Source organism: Enoplosus armatus, chromosome 13 (assembly GCF_043641665.1).
Source record: "Enoplosus armatus isolate fEnoArm2 chromosome 13, fEnoArm2.hap1, whole genome shotgun sequence".
Classification (NCBI taxonomy): domain Eukaryota; kingdom Metazoa; phylum Chordata; class Actinopteri; order Centrarchiformes; family Enoplosidae; genus Enoplosus; species Enoplosus armatus.
In genome coordinates this window covers 1,581,288-1,598,779 of record NC_092192.1, presented here as the reverse complement: position 1 = coordinate 1,598,779, position 17,492 = coordinate 1,581,288, and the positions used below count along the sequence as shown (strand labels likewise).

The following is a 17,492-nucleotide window of genomic DNA, read 5'->3' as shown; positions in this document are numbered from 1 at the left end:
ATCAAAAATGTCTAAATCCCATCGTGCTGCTAAGACACAAATAGCATTTTTCTTTTTCATTATTTCCATGGATTTACACTCTCTGTTTCTGTTTGAAAGGTTCTGCTGCTGAAACAGAAAGCTGTCTTTACATGCTGTATGATATCGGATGAATGATCGAGCTGACATGAGTCAATGTTTCAAGCAGGTAAAGAAAATGAAAACAGCCTTGGGAGAAAGACCTGATGTCACATGCAAATTGGTTCATTTAACATCAGAAAACCCTTCACGCAGATACTCAATGCCCAGTCAAAGTTTTTTTGTGTATGATATTTCTGTTCTGTTTAGAACAATAGAGCGATTCCCACAGCTTCCCCTCTGTGGCGTAAAGACGGTCACACAGGGTAAATGAATGTTGGTGTGTCTGGCAGCTTACCGTTGGTGGATGAGCGTGAGCAATGAATTCTGTTGGTGGAGCCCAAGTCATTTCACGGCTGTATGGCCAGAGGGGGCAAGTAGCTACAAAAAAAACAAAACAAAGCCGACTCCTTCTTCTTCACATCAGACAAGAGAAACTAGTGCATGGCAGGAGAGGAGCGCTGTATAGAAGAGTGTGCACGTTACAGTATGTACGTCCTGGAGCCTCATATGTTCCATCATGTCAGCTGTTCCTGGGATCAGATCGACAGAGCTCCTAAATCTGACACAGATCCTCCAGAATCAGTTCAGTCACTGCAGGGACTCACCTCTGCTCCCCATCCCACATCACTGAGAACAGCAGCTGTGGGCAGCTTGGATTCCCAGCACTTACAGTGGATTTCAACTGGGACCCACTTTCGAGGAAACATCCATAGAAACGTCTCAAACCATTGCTTTTGCATGTTTAGTAAGTTTCAAATGCTGATTGCTTTGATAATAAATTGATAAATACGCTACTTTTGGCAGCTTCAAAGCTTTGCCATATAGCTAAATATATATATATATATATATATATGTAGTCTATTGAGCTTTATGGCCGAATACACAGCTTCTATAATGCAGCTAGATGTTTACATTTGTTGTTTGCAACCAATAAAAGTAAACATAGTTGTGTGTAAACAGCTTATCATGCTAGTGACAAGCTGTGTACAGCGTGTGGCCATATCTTGGTGAAAACATGAGTATTTGGAACATATTGAGTATACAAACAGAAAGAAGGTAGTTTCACAAGTTTCTACAGATGTGTTCGATCAGCATGACGAGGAAATGTTTATATCGAAAGTGTCTGCAAACTGTGAAACTGTAAAGGTGAACTCCGCCTCATGAAGCTCGACGTACTAACGAGCACATTTTAATGAAATGAACAAACTCACCTTGTGATCATATAACAAAATGCTGATTATTTACACTTGTTTGCATTCAGAAACACCTTGAACAACGCAGATAAGACAAGAACGCTACGGCCCAACTGGACTGATCAATTAGTCTCAATCCACTTAAGTTTTGGCGGGCCAACTAAAACATGTTTAATGTTTTCATGGTTATGTGTGTAGGTTAAGATTAGGAACCTTGTCGTCTTGGGTTTGGGTTAGGTTAGGTTAGGGTTAGAGGTTAGTCCAGGGTTAGGGTTAGTGTAAGTCTAACATGACTTGAAGCATGAGACATGCTGAATGTTAAACAAATATTTAACCAAAACCAAATACTTTCCCTGACCTTAAACATGTGCTTCCGTAGCCTAAACCTAGCAACATTGGACAGAGAACGCAAACCCTGTGCTCTGGTATCAAATATCTGAGCTAAACTCCTGCCTGTAACTTCCACGCGGTACAAGAATATCACACTTCCTGGAAAGCGTAATAGTAGAAACTGTGTTTTGTAAGAGATAGGGTTGCAAAATGTCTTTGTTAACTTGTTTCTTTCTCAGAGACATCATCACCACATTATCACGTCCAGGATTTTAACACCTCATGAACACTCACTTTGGGACTTATTAAGCTTGTTAATGAAATCACGTTGACAAAAAAAAACATTGTTTAGAGCCATCGCCGCAGGGGAGAGTGGTACACATTCACACCTCCACACCTGAGAGCCGGCCACTGCGACCCCAGTCTGAGTCTACTGGTGCATAAACAGCACCAGTAGAGCAGTTGGGGGCTTTGCTCGGGAGCCTGACGGGAGCTAATGATGCAGGGAAAGGACTTATTCATTCATTTCCTTTGCCCGTGTCAGTGCGGTTTCAAAGGCTGAACTACTGAGTTGAAGTAGTTGGTTTTTATGTTTAATCTAGTCACGACTATTCTTTGAAACATATGGGACAACGTTAGTAGTCTGAATAACACATTGCATTTCTCAATTTAGAGCTGAAGCCTATCGATTGAATCTGTGTCGTAACTTTCCTGCTGTCGCTGCTGCCAAGTACTTACACATAAGTGCTTGGCTTTTTCTTTGACTTTACTCATGCATATTTTATAGACAATATTAAAGGGTCATACTGGTGTCTTTTGCATTCTTTATTCCATTTACTGCTGCGCTTGATTTGGAAAGTCTGCTGCGGGCTATTCTATGATTCTGAATGACGGTAATGGTCTGTGGTTCATTTACATCCAGCTTCCATTAACCCTTTGTTCCATTCTTCCTTCACAGTTCTCTAAATCTCATACATGAGTGTTCAGATTGGTTTGCACTCTCTGTGTGTGTCCTTCTATTTTCTTTCTTTCTTAGAATTGCAATTACATAGTATCCGAGTAATGCTAATAATCAGAAAGTAGCTCAGTCAGAATAAACATCTCTCATGTGTATAACCCTGATTACTTTGTAGTTTCTGAACATCAAATTCTGTAAAACAGAAACTGGTGACAATACTGAAATGTAGAAAAGTCGTCGTGCCAAAATATGCAGATAAAAATAATGAAATATAAAAAGCAAAAAGCAAAATCTCAGTAAATTGTCGAGTCTTGATGTTGGTGATCTGGTGAACATAATATTAATTTTGCATTAAGTTTGTTTTAGTTAAATATTAAGGCATTACAAAGTGTGTGACTTTGTGTACTGTCCTTCTCTGCCAGCGCCCTCCCTCTTTACAACCACCAAGTGAAAACTAACTCGTTCATTTTATATTGGCAACCACTTTTGGTAAACTGATATTTACTTTGTTTTCCAGGAGATTGTGAAGCAGGTGCTGAGGGTATCTCATCTTCACCCACTTTATTACTGCAGCAGTAATATATGCTGTTTAAACAGCTGCTTCAGTGGAAAGCACTGCAGTAAAGCCGAGTTCTTCTTTGACGAGGGTGCAGTGTTAGTTTTCGGTGGAAACTCTCCTGCACAGTCTGTCAAAGGGACACTATTCCGTTATTTTGTCCAGCGCTCATGTAAATACTTTTGTTGCATTTGTCAATAACATTGATTTTTATTGTGTCATGTAATCACAGCCAGTAGCAGAGCCTGTACTCAGTGGGGCCGGGGTGGCTCGCTGCACTATCAGCTGTTCTGTGATGGAAACCTGCCATTGGCAGATTGATCGTCCAATTACTTTCCTACTTTACGCTCCCCAATGGGACCAGTTGGACAAATGGCTGCAATACTTCATTTCAAATAAGGAGTAGCCTGTACGCTGCTCTTATGCAGAACGACTTTTGATTTATTTCCAGTTTGGCGGTCAGACATCACGGCTCCCAGCAGGCGTCATCACAGCCTCCGACCTGGAGCCTCCACAGAGCTGACCACAAGAGGTCTACTGCTAATTGTGCAGACACTGTATGCCATTGTGTTCAGAGGGATTGTAACCTCTGCCAGTGCTGGTGCACAGTGCTGCCAACCACAGCCACTTGTGGGTTGAAGCCACAGACATGTTTGCACCTGCTCTTATTTGCTCTTATGGTGAGAATAAAGTCACTAAAGCGAGAGCCATTTTGAAAATGAAAGTCAAACAACTGTTATAAATACACCACACTGTGAATACAACATGAGAGAACAATGACACTAATGGAGTGCTGAGACGTCCTCAGACAGTCTTTGTTTTTAGTTTGAGTTTTAGATTGCTCTCATTCAGTCACGCCATTCTTCAGTGACTTGGCCACGGACACTTCGGCATGTGAAGGGGGGAGCCAGGGATGAAACCGCCACCCCGCTCTACCTCCCGTTCGACAGTGCTAACTGTGATTGATGGATTGACTGACTGACAGACCTACTCAGTGACTGACATCAGTATCCTTTGGTTTTGACCGTTAGCAGGTAAACTGTAAACAGTAAGTTTCTACTTAATGGACTGATTTAATTTCAGGACAGTTGATTTGGATATTTTGGCTGCTTGAGAAAGCTGCTGTCAGCAGTGTAGCGCTACTTTGAACAGTCTTATCAACACCAGCAGCCTTACCATCTGCATGATGGAGAGGTGGGGAGAGGAAGCGGCGGTGATGAGGAGATAGGAGACGATTTGTGGGACAGGCAGCGACGGAGGAGGCGCATACGAAGGGAGAGAGGGGCAGCAATGCAGAAAGACTGAACAAAGTTCTGCATGTTTATTCATTCATGTCAGTGTGTGTGTATCTGTTTGTGTATGGGACAGAGGGTGTAGGGAGATAATGAGGTAATGGTGCTCAGTGAAGTGTGACGGAGAGACGAGGGAGAGCGCGATATGAAGAGGGAGGTTGAGAGGGAAACAGACGACTGAGGACAAAAGGAGCTAATTAAGTGTTGCCATTTAGAGATGTTGAGTCGTCAGTGGGAGCTGATCGATTCAAATGTCTTTCTGAAGGGGAGAGGACCAGAGTCATCACGTTTACTGCGTGAGGACATCATAAAAATCATCCGCTGTAGCTTAGGCGACGTATTTATTGGCCTCTGCATTAAGCTATAACCTAGAAAACGTAGTCTGGAGCTTCATTTAAAAGCCACTTAACAAATTCACTTGTCTCTGATCTGCTGTGGTGTATTTTAACTGCATATAGTAATTCAACGTGTACAAGTGAACAAAGCAACACATATATATTTTACATTTTTTCAAGCAAAATGTGTGTGGATGTGAGTTTACTGACTGATATGTGATCTGCAGATGTAGGCTCTGATGTTATGAGCAATGCACAAACTTAACAGCGGTGTACAACTTGGAGTCAAGGAGCTTTTTCCACAGAAAACCCTGCTGCTGTTTTCACATTACACCAGAAAAGAAAATTGGCTGTTTTAAGGTTAAGATACAGTTCACGTACAGTACTGCGTGGACAAAGTCATACGAAGGTGTTTTCATCAATAGGCTCAGTTCAACCCCTCACTCTGACAGCATAAGTGGGAGTAAACTGTAAAAAGTATTTTGTCAATATGCAGTTTTAGAAAGAGCTTATATTTAGAAAATCAGCAAACAATCGGGATTTCTTTATTTCTACTGGTCTGAACTTTGGAGAATGACGGGAGCTCAAACTTAGCATCGCTAACACTAAAACTCTGTAATAGAGCTGATATTCTGATATATTTAGGGGCAGCATCTCGTGGTTTTAAAGCACAAGTGTGATGTTTGACACGTTCCAGGTAGCTGGCACAACACATTTGTTCAGGAAACATCAGAAGAACCTTTTTAGAACACAGTCTGACTTTGTGTCCCCACAGGCCATCAGGGCCTGGAGCTTCACAGAGCTTAACACTGACCACAACCTCCCTCTGCAGTAACTGGAGTAGAATATGTGGCTGCAGAACTGCTTTGAAACTGAGCCTTTTTTTCCCTCCTCTCCTAGTCTCCCTGTCAGAATCATCTTTAATTAAAGCATTTTTCTTCTCATTAAGACTTTAAGATTTGAATTAAACCCTCCTCGTTTTAATTTCAATTACATTAACAACAGAACGTGATTTAAGAAATTCCTTCTAGTCTCACTGGACATCATCATGTCAAAGATTACCTCCCAGGTTGTGTCTCATCTCTCCTCTTTGCAGGTTTCTTTGTTGGTTGTAACTGTTTTCATTTTGTTGTTGTTCAGTTGTTCTGTGACCTATCAGACGTTACATTGTGTAACTTGAACACAGCTTTTGCCACCTCTGTTGTTCCTGTGTAAAGCTTTTCTCATTGCCTGGTGGACTTCATACTGTATACCTTTCCCCTCACACGGGGAACACCTGGTTAAAGACCGTGTCTCACAAGAAGCTACAAATAGCTTGCTGAGGTCTTGAAGGACAGTCTTATTCAATTTACTTTTCAATTTTTTTCCATAAAACAGGCTGCTTCATTGTGATTCTGGTGGCAGCTGTTCCTCTCTCTGGCATCTAAATTATGAATGAAGTATATAAAATGGTCTGAAAGATATTATCTCACAGTGTCAGGTTAATATTAGCTCATTATGTAAACGTTAGCTACCCAAATGCTATCTGTGTGTACACACAGACAACCTCCATTAAGATTTGTTCTGATTCTTTCTTGATTTAATCTGTAATCTTTAATAAACTGTGATGTTTGTTTCATTTGCTCATTCATTTTAAGGGAGAATGAAATTATATTTGATTGATTTTGATTGAAGTTGTAGCACAGGAACGTCTTGGTTTAACACACTGGACTAACTGTGATGTTACTGGAATGAACAACAATAAAACTGAGGTTTATATGAAGTGTGCTACAGCTTGACATCATTGGTTAGTCACACACTTCCCTTACCTTCCCATGTTGGAAACACTGACCAACAACATGCTCAGTCGCTCCCTTTTTTTAACGATAGCTGCAAAAATTCAAGCTGGCGCAGGAGGAAAATTGACTGAGTGTGATGGAGTTCACAAGGGCATTGGAATATTTTGCTGAGGGAATTAACGAGCAGATCCAGTCTTTGGTGGTGTGCCAGAGCATTTTGGGACTAATCCACCACCCTGGAAACAGAGCTCAGCCTGCCATGTTGGATCCTCCGTGCTAATTGAATTTTTAAAAAAACACATTAGGAAAGATGTTGCTGGTGGTATTTGTGATGGAAACGTGTGTGTGTGTGTGTGTGTGTGTGTGTGTGTGTGTGTGTGTGTGTTCATCTCATGCAGGAAGCCGACTTGTATTCCAAAACAGTTCATGTCACATTTTATATTAGTTAATATGACTTAAAGCATTTAATAAATGTGAATTTTGATGTGCAAATTTGAAATATAATTCAAAAATACAGGCATGTGTTACACCAGTGTTTACAAACATACAGAAAACATTAAAACATCAGCATGCAAGTTTAAGTATATACATACAGTAACACAATAATCAATCAACTATGAAACGTACTCACTTTTGGAGCTTTCACCTGCTTGAAAGCTATTACGTGGATTTCTTTTAGTTTAGATTTTTATTACAGAATGAGATTTTATTGTTTTGTGTTTGTCCTTGTTTTAAAAGATGTCAATCAATGTATTTATTCAACACGTCTAATCAATTATTTCTGAGAATGTCCTCACAAAAAACCTGGTGCCTCTGAATGACATGTACACTGAGTGTTGAGTCTTGTAACGGCATGTTTTGAAACATCTGCAGAACATAAATCATGTGAAAATGTTTTGAAGATTCCTGGACAGATTTGTCATATTAGCTCACTAGCTGATCTTTGTATTTACATACAGAAAGATGTATTACGAGTCCACACAAGTATAACCGACATGCTAAGAGGGACTTTTTGCCGTTTAGGTGCTTGTGACGCAGTGAAAGATCTAAATTGACTAACTACTCCTTCAAACACTCCCGTCAGCGTCTGTGGCTTCAGTTCACGGGACATGAATCAAAGTGAGACAAGCGTTAGCTACAAACACATGTACATTTTATCAATGACATTTTAAATGCACACGGACACTTTGACAAGAGCCTGAGGCCAACTGCAGAGCCTTTCATCTGCTAGTCGCTAATTCGTGTTTGAGTACGGCCCCATGCGAGCGGATGAAAGAAGGCCGGGCAGCTCCGGCTGCCGTCCACAGGAGGAAGAAGTGAGTGACGGACTGCAGGGAGGTAGACAAACAGAAAGGGATGGATGGTATATTGGGAGTTCAGGTGGATCCTAGTCTGTGCTGAATAAATGGCCTGGATTTCTATCACCAGCCTGGTGTGTGATTAGTGATTCATCCCTCTGCTCCACACTATGAAATGACCCCGACATCCATGACGCCTCAGCCCTCCAATCTACTCCGCTTCACATTCTAATAAAGACTAATGTGTTTGCCGACATCAGCTCGCTCTCATTAGCGTGATTAATTGCCTCCTTGCTGTCGGTAAACAGTATGAGCTGTATTCCAATTTATTCAGCGAAAATTAACCAATCATAATTAAATGCTCTGATCTTTCTCCCTCACCTCTCCCCGTACAAGCTCTCTTCGCACACGGGGCGAATGTTCGTTGATTAATTTTGCCTTGCTTCCTGTCATTAGCAGGATGATGTAAGCGTCACTTTGTGTAGGGTGAGCGTTTATAAAGAGCCGGAGTCATGCTCGTAATGGTCAGTTTTTAATGGGTTGATTTATTGCAGGAGCGTACGGGGAGGACAGCTCGCCTTTTCCTCGCAGTTTGACGCCGACCTCACAGAGCCCTTCCGCCCTTGTTGCAATGTCACACTTTACAGCGTGTAGGTCAGCCGCTGTGCAACACAATAAACACAGCGACGCAAAATAAAGATGGCTGACCTTCACTGGAGAATCTGGAAAGGAGAGACAGAGACGTCACATAAGTCTGAAGATGGATATTTTTTGATGGAGTGATATAGAGGGATAAAATAAAGAGAGTGGGCTTTAAGCAGCATCACAAACACTCAGCTTGAGGGGATTAGGTGGAGGTGAGAGTTGGTTATTTGCAGAACTGATGAGTGTCCAACACTAAACCTGCATCCTCATGCAGCACAGTGACCCCGTGATTACAAAGAGGAGTGAGAGAGAAATACAGCAGCTCTGCAACGAATCAAACACTATCGGTTTGCTTCATAAAATCACACCTCTTCTTTTCAGTCCACGACACACAGATCATACAAATAATACTGGGCTCAGTCTGTCACAGATTCACGTCCACACATCTGTTTAGGCATCACATGACACATTAGTTTTAATACTGTTCATTCCTTCACCAGTAACATCGCTGATGTTGGTTGTCTGTCTGTGTGTCTGTCTTGTCGTCGGGGGCTCCATAATAGGTGGGTATGATAAGGATGGATGGATGGATGCAAAGACTGGTGGAAAACGAGTGTCAGCTTTCCCAAAATGTTGAGGCACAGCCCAGCCAGAGAAGAGAAAAGCACATAAATGTCCATCCATGCAAAAGAAAGCCTTTCGTATCATCACGTACAAACAGTATTTGTAAACAATGATTCTTGTCACATCCTCCCTGTTGTTCTTGTAGATGTGATCCTTCTTGGTTTCTAAAGGCGCTCTGTGTTTCTCTGTGGTATTAAGTACAGTTGAATCTGTAATGGTCAGAGAGAAGAAACAGAAAGAACAGAGGGCAGTTAGGATACTACAGTGGATGGAAGGATGGAAACAGGAAGGCCTGGCTCTGCTGCAGGTCATCTGCATGTAGCCTTTCACAGCACTTTCTCTGTCTGTGTATCTTCGTCTCTGTTAGCTTCAGTTCTGCCATTCTGCAATTGGCATGAAAGTACATAACGTTTCAAATGGTTGAAGTTAAAAGGTCAACTTTTCAGCTTGCGCCCGTCGACAGGCAGTATTGTGGCTTTTTGTAAAGAAGCTGTCAAAGTTATATTTCATGTTTTGACTGCTTCAGGAATGATGTCTTTTCAAACCATTGAGAGCACTCAGGGACTCTTATCCTCAAGAATGAGATTTTAGTGTAAAAAATCTAATTTTCACATGTCCTCCAAAGAACGAGGGGAGGCTGCAACATCCTCCATTAATGTGGCACCGGTGGGTTTGCACCATTTTGATGTTGTTAAACCCTTCATCGGCTTTTAAGACAAACTTACCAAATATATTGCAGCGGAGAACAAGTCAGAAAATAACTTCTTACATAAAGCTTTTCATCTACAAACAGAGAACTTTGTCTCTCCCAGCACGGTCTACTAAAATCTACCACAAACAAGCTCCCTTCCAAAAACATACTGCAAGTCTTTCATGATCATCCAACCAAAAGCAAAGAGAGATGACATTTTACTAAGAATTATAGCCCTTAAATCACCATGTAAAGAGCAATAAAACATGAAATGGACAACAAAGAAAGCCTTTCCTCTGCAGGGAGACCATTAAACCAACCTGCTCTATGACTAATGGTAGCTGCGCTTTGCACATCGAGATTTTTGACCTGATTGCAGTGATGGATGTGATTTGATTACAGTGGCAGTCACAGGGCCCATGGTTGCCCTATAAAATTAAATGTCCATCTACCTGACACTGCTGATTTTGACAATAGTAATAGTGTGCTTTAGTTTACTGGTTACAGTTTGGCTGGAAGGAGGCCTTCAGCAGCAGCATTCAGAAAAAAAGTTCATGTGCGCGGCAAGATAATGGACAATCAGCTGGTTATTAGGCCTCAAAGAGGAGATTCAAGTTAGTTTGATTTGCTTTGTTTTGCAGGGGGCTGGAGCTTGTCTCAGTTGTCAGCATGTGAGGCAAGGTGCACCCTGGACAGGTTGCCAGTCTATCACAGGGCACTGCAGTAACCACTGCACTGCAACTCCTGTGCTGTAAATACAACTAAACAAACACTTTGAAGTCCTGTTTTGCAGTGTACCTCAAATACAATATAATTTGGCTGTAGTCCTCAGATTTTATGAAAGTGAAATAGCTGAATCAAAGCAGAGCCTCTCACTGCTGTGTCATTAAATGACAATATAACCCTTGACAGCACTGTACATGGGACTGATGACCTCACCCTCCTTCCTCCACCACCTTCTGTGCAGAGCACCTAAAGGTGGCGCTGGAGGAGTACATGAACCGCATGCCAAAGGTTCGTATCCTGAGGACCAAGAAAAGGGAGGGGCTGATCAGGACTCGCCTGCTGGGAGCCGCAACCGCTAAAGGAGAAGTCATCACCTTCCTGGACTCCCACTGCGAGGCCAACTTCAACTGGCTGCCTCCACTGCTGGGTGAGGAACACAAACTCACACACACACACACACACACACACACACACACACACACACACACACACACACACACACACACACACACACTCTTTATTGTGCGCTCCCACAGGAAGTGCACCACACCGCTATTTTCTGAACAGTATTCCACTTGCAGCCGTGACGACAGCTTGCATTGACCATCAAACAAGAATCAGAAACTGTGAAGAAGAACCTCCACCTTCCACCTGTTGTTGCAAAGTCATTTCTAGAAGACCGTCGTGGTCGATGTCCGACGTCTTGTCTGCTGCTGGGTCCTTCTCAAAATGTCCTCACGTCCCAAAAAATGTTTTCATACTAAAAAATATCCTCTTTCCAAAAATGTCTTTACTTTTCAAAAAGTTCTAATTTTCTAATCCTCTCTGTAGAAATAATGTCCTCAATCTCCAAAATGTCCTCCGTCTGAAGGTCCTCTCAAAGATTGAAGTAACAGAGCAAACACACACACACACAGACAGACAGACACTCCACCCCGACTGTGAGACTGAGCACTTCTGGCTGATAGACTCACAAACAGTCTCACTTTCTCAATTACCCTTTTTCCATGAAGGACTTCTGTTCCCTTCTGTTTCGCAGCATGACGCCGTCCCACATGGAACCATTTCACAGCAACCCTTATGACCCACGTTACCTCTCTGTCAAACTGTCCACTCAGTACTCGGGAATGGACTGCGTGCCTGACAGTGCGTAACATAAACAGACGGCCGTTGTGTTCATTACAGCACTTATTTATCAAACTTAATAATATACATATTAATAATGGAGAGAGCGTATGGAGTAGAAGGTACGCATCATGTTTAGCATTCAAATGACAATGATAAAAAAAATCTATAATAATGATTCATTATTATAGATTCATTTGAATTGATTTATAAGATAAAAGAAAACACTTAAAGGACCACACGCCTGACCAGGACAGTACTTAATGAGGATGCCATCTAGTCAAAGAGTCTGAAAGTCTGCACCCTCGCTCATACCTTGAAAATGTTTATACTTTGTGTCACAGATGAGCTGGAAACCAGGCCAGCCTCGCTGTAAGAAAGGCTTCAAAAGATATAAAGTGGTACTTTTCAAAGAGTAGATTAAGAGCGGGGGCACAGAATGCAGTGAGATATGGGATCAGAAGAGGCCGCCTTCTAAGAATCAAAGCGAAGGACTCATTTCTAGCCAAAATGTTTTGACCTCCTGAAAAACTGCAGTTCAGGAGCCGGAGCTGTAACATCAGAGTCGCCACACTGGCAACCCAGTTTCAGTAACTGGGCACAGTGCACACACACACACACACACACACACACACACACACACACACACACACACACACACACACACACACACACTCACTCACTTCCTCCTTTAGCACTGTAGATGAAGGACACACAAAACACAAATAGACAAACAAACACAAGTCCTGTCCCGTTAAAACCTTGTTTGTGTTTGCTGTGGTTCTTCGTGGAGTGGAGTATTTAGAATATTTAGAATATTTTGAATATTTTGAATTTTTCTGAACCAAACATCAACCATCCGCCTCCCTGTGTCTCTCAGACCGAATCGCCCAGAACAGGAAGACCATCGTGTGTCCAATGATTGACGTGATCGACCACGACAACTTCGGCTACGACACGCAGGCGGGGGACGCCATGCGAGGGGCGTTCGACTGGGAGATGTACTACAAACGGATCCCCATCCCTCCGGAGCTGCAGAGGGAGGACCCCAGTGAGCCATTTGAGTGAGTGACAGCACACTTGACTTTATATCTAAATCATGTTGTCTATCAGTGCTCTGCTGCATCAAATCTAAACAAAGATAGAATCTGCACTTTGTACAGTTGACAGACATTTTTACATGAAGTGAAAATCACATTCATGCTGTTTCTTTCCAATGTCAACTCTACATTTTGAAGGCGAGATGAAAGAAAGTGACTTATCGCCATAATAGCAGCGTTTTTGTTTCGGGCTGAAGAAAATTACTGTTTTCATACTTTAATTTAGCATCATCTCCCCTTCAGCCCAGCTGATCTGTTAAAAGCTTCTGTCAGATGAAGCCACACATTGTATTTAAAATGCTCCATTAATCACTATAAGAGGAAGTTTATCTCAAGGCCAGAACAACTTTTGGTGAACGTACTTTGTGCAACACACAGCGGCTACATCACGTGTCAGCTGGCATCCAGAGAACACATTATAAAGTAATCAAGGTGCAGTTCCCGAGATCCGGGCAGTAATTGTGATAAAATTGTCGCTTCTCTTGTGAGTTGAGCCGTGTTGACACACGGACGCAGGACAAGTTGCATATGAGCCGACATGGACAAGATAAGTGCCGGTGTTTTGACATGCGTAGGATCTGCAGATGAGATGATTCCCTGTAAACTGTTAGCAGAGAAAGGGAACAATGTAGTGTGTGATCACACAGAGAAATTAAACACAAGCCAGACTGAAGCTCCACAGCTGTGCAGCTCTATGAGGCTGTATTTAGGCACAGCGGTGCTTTGAACAGCATGCTAACATGCTCACAATAACAATATTTATGTAGGTATAATATTCACCATAATAACCATCTTAGTTTAGTGTTTTATGAATGATAACATTTGCTGATAAGCACTAAACAAACAACGGCAATTACGCAATTCCAATAATAAAAATAATGAAGTCAGCAGATCCCCACATTAAATTAAACTCATCCTGAGTGGGACATGAAGGTGTGGACCAAATGTCCCACTCAGGATGTCTATCTATCCATCCGATAGATGTCGAGACATTTCACCCAAAACCATAACTGTCACCCTGGTGATGCTGGAGTCGGAGCTCACCAAAGTCATTTCAATCAGGAGACACTTGATTGAAGAAGAGACTTTTTTTGACATAGTGATTCAGCTAATTGAGGTGGAAACCGGAAGAGGAAGAGGAAGAGAGGGAGAGAGAGAATGTAAATAAATAGAGTCATGATGAAGATAGTCTTCCACTAAACTTCAGGATTCATCGTCTGGAAGCCAAAAGTTTGTGCCAATCCATCAAACAGATGTCGAGATATTTCACCAAATAATAATCTTTGACCAGCTGGTGGCGCTGGAGGAGAAGTCAGGGGATCACTGAAGTCCCTTGGCTTCACCATCTGGGCACCATGAACATCTGCACCACATTTCATGGCATTCCATCCTCCATGTGCTCGAACACCTGGCAGTATGGTGGGAGTCGACCCGCCCTTGGCAGCCACTTCACTGCTGCACTGCGGCGCTCTTCTAGCTGTAGAGACAGTGTCAACCCATGAATTAAACATTGTGCTCAGCGGTTCTACTTGAAGCCACACTGTTGTACCACAGCACTTAACATGTGGAACACCTAGAAACGGGTGCCGGATGCCCATTTGTGATTCTTTTTTTTATAATTTCTGATGTACGATCTGTAGACTTGGGTCACTTTATATTATATTCGTAATTTTTATGTTGCAGACAGATTGAATATCCCAAACGGCCTTCGCCTGTCCCCCGTTGCCTCGTGTCCGGTGTGGCAGTGGAGGACGGACGAAGTGCATGTTTGTGTGTCTCGTGCTGACTCTGGAAAACCAAGTGTTACCAGTTAAAGTGTAAAATTAGATTTTCTCCATGCACAATGGACTGTAATGTAGGTAATTAGGGCTGCACAATGTGTTGTTTCTGCTACTGCGATATGAGCCTTCTTAATCAACACAACGCACAAAAGCTGAAACGTATAAAGCTGGTTGCTCCATCGACTCCTTTGCTTCACTTTGTCTCAGCGGTAGTTAAGTTCATTCCCCTGCAATATTTCAAACGGATCCTTTGTGCTCAAATTCATACTAATATAGATTTAGACCAGTTTTTAGAACAATGGGTTTTTATTCCAGGCAAAGTCAAACACTGCATCGTCTGACTGCAGCTGCTTCACAGCCAGAGAGAATCCAGCAGCCTGTCCACACCCGACAGGCCCACCTGATGAAACAGGTTCACCTGAACTGTAATTAATAGTCTGTCTACACCAGCAGAATAACGGCCGATGTTTCATTCACATAACTGTGACACAAAGTGTGTTTTTAGGCTTCAATCTCATTTTCTTCTGATGTACGTGCATAACATTGTGGCTTCACGAAACACTGACAGAAGACTGCAGCTACTGTTGTTCTGCAAGGAGCTATGAAAGCATTGCTGGAGGAAATTATTTGACTTAGTCTGGAATGCTTGATAAAGGTTGGTAAAGTTGGTGAAAATCAATGCTTGTACTGTGTGGAAACAGTTGGCTTCAGCTCCATAAAGAAATGTTGTTTCAGGTTTGGTGTGGAGGAACTTGACTGGCCTGCACAGAGTCCTCCAGCCCATCCAACACCTTTGGGATGAACATTACATATGGGAGTGATGTTTAGACGTCCACACACTTTTGGCCATGTAGTCAACATTTTCTTTTATTAGCAGATATTGAACATATACCACAGTATTGCCATTGAGAAAGGAAATCGGAAATGGTGTTATTTTTATTACACATACAAAACATAGTGCACAGAGAGCACCACAAACATAAATGTTTTCATCAATCCTAGTTTTTATTACTACAAGCAACACAGTTTGGACAGAGCGATACAGATGTGATGAAACATTAAACAAAAAAGTGTGAGTGTTGGAGGGAAGTACAGAGGTTTTTGTAATCACTGCTAGATTCATTTCATCCCTTTTCACCCTCGGAAAAGGAAAAGAGCAGAAACCTGGCTCTTATCACCACGGGACTCGTATCTGTGCTCACTGCTCAGGAGGCGCAGGAAGCCCCAGAGTGTTTCTCACTGCTGACAGTACAGTAGCCGCCCTGTTTGCCTTTAATTGATCCTCCTCAGGGACGACTTTGGCGAGCGCAGACTACCTGCTGGCCGCCTGCCTCCGACTTCTGCCTGATGAAAAGCTCGTAACTATGACAACCCGGTGGACCTGCAAGTGTGTATTGTAACATTTCTGCAGTGAAGAGGACCACATTTCTTATTGGGGATCAAAAAATGAGAAAAATCCTATGGAGTTTAGAGTTTTTGCTACGATTAGTGTTACATTAATCGAATGAATGGAAAAGTAAGGCATGTGGTGGAGAGCGTTGGCTTCCTCACAAGAAACCAAATATACATTTGTGTGTGTGTGTGCACCTGCTGCCCCAGTTTTTCTGCCTCAGGTGTGCTGCATCTACAATCAAGTACAGCAGCGATACAACAGCTAACAAGCCCTGCACTCAGCAGCAGAGCTTGTCACAGCAGACAGAAGCCACAGTGCTCCATAGTGGGTTAATTGGTTCTGCACTGTTCAGAGTATCTTCATTATCTGGTGAGAAATTGTGCCACCATAAATACATGAACTCTGACTTACTGTCTGCGTCTCTGTGTATTGTTTTCTTGCTCTTATTCTGACTCTTGTTGTTTGGCATTTGAGTTTTTTAATCCTGTAGGCTTAAGGCAGCTCTGAAAAGTTTGTTTCTCCCTCACGGTGGACGGCAGCTGCAGCCAGCTTGGCTTCACAGCAATTACAGTGGATTCCAACAGAGACCCAAAGTCTTAACCAAGAACATATACATACATAAAAGCCAATATACAGCTAAATATGCTGTGAGTGATTACAGTAAGTAAATATCATAGTTTTATTTCAGGTGGAATTTAGGATATAATATAATATTCATATCTCTCTATTCTTTTATATTTAAACAAAAACATTCCAATGCAAGGGGCTGTAAAAAACAAAATGATAATAATTTCCCCCTCGCCTCGATCACACGCTGACACATTTACCTTTCTTCTTCCAAGGTAGCGTACAGACATGTTCAATATGAATAGTGATAAGTGAGCACAAACAGACTCTTTTTCTTTTCGCCTGATTGTTCGGAGCACAATTCTCAGTAAAATAATCCTTTTTAATTCCACAATAGTTACGCAGCTTTGTTTTTTCCGCCAAACCTCATTTGCACATTTAACCTTGTAAAGCAGCTCCTCCTGCAGGGAAACAACACATACAGGAAGTTTCAAGGATAAAGTACAAAGTGCATCACAACTCAATGTCTTATGTCTCCTTCTGTTTCCCTCTTGACGATTAACAAAAAGTTCCTGCTGTAGACATTTTGACATTTGATGGTGATTTCTGATTGTCTCCTGATTGACTTCAAGGATCTTGTTGTTTGTGAATAAAGTGTCTGTTTCTTTGGCAGGCGAGAAGTGGAAAGTGGCGCTGCCGCTCTTTGTGTAAATGTAATGGTTTGGGTACAGCTGTTGTACAAAATGTACTTCAAGTAGTGAGTGTGTGTGTGTTGCATTTCCTGCAGGTCACCAGTGATGGCAGGCGGACTGTTTGCTGTGGACAGGAAGTGGTTCTGGGAGCTGGGAGGATACGACACGGGTCTGGAGATCTGGGGAGGAGAACAGTACGAGATCTCCTTCAAGGTAAAAATGATCCAATCACAGGATAGAAGGACTGTGACATGAGCCAATGATTCAGTTACATTTTGTGGACAAAGA

At 42.3% G+C, this 17,492-nt stretch overlaps 1 protein-coding gene across 1 annotated transcript in view; it reads left to right on the top strand.

Moving 5' to 3' along the window:
* Window positions 1-17,492, top strand: part of LOC139295145 (polypeptide N-acetylgalactosaminyltransferase 10-like) — a 55,686-nt gene that overhangs the window by 27,578 nt on the left and 10,616 nt on the right. The window contains exons 5-7 of the mRNA XM_070917254.1: window positions 10,788-10,973; window positions 12,552-12,735; window positions 17,300-17,417. Coding sequence (XP_070773355.1) covers window positions 10,788-10,973; window positions 12,552-12,735; window positions 17,300-17,417 — 488 coding nt within the window. The remainder of the gene's footprint in view (window positions 1-10,787; window positions 10,974-12,551; window positions 12,736-17,299; window positions 17,418-17,492) is intronic.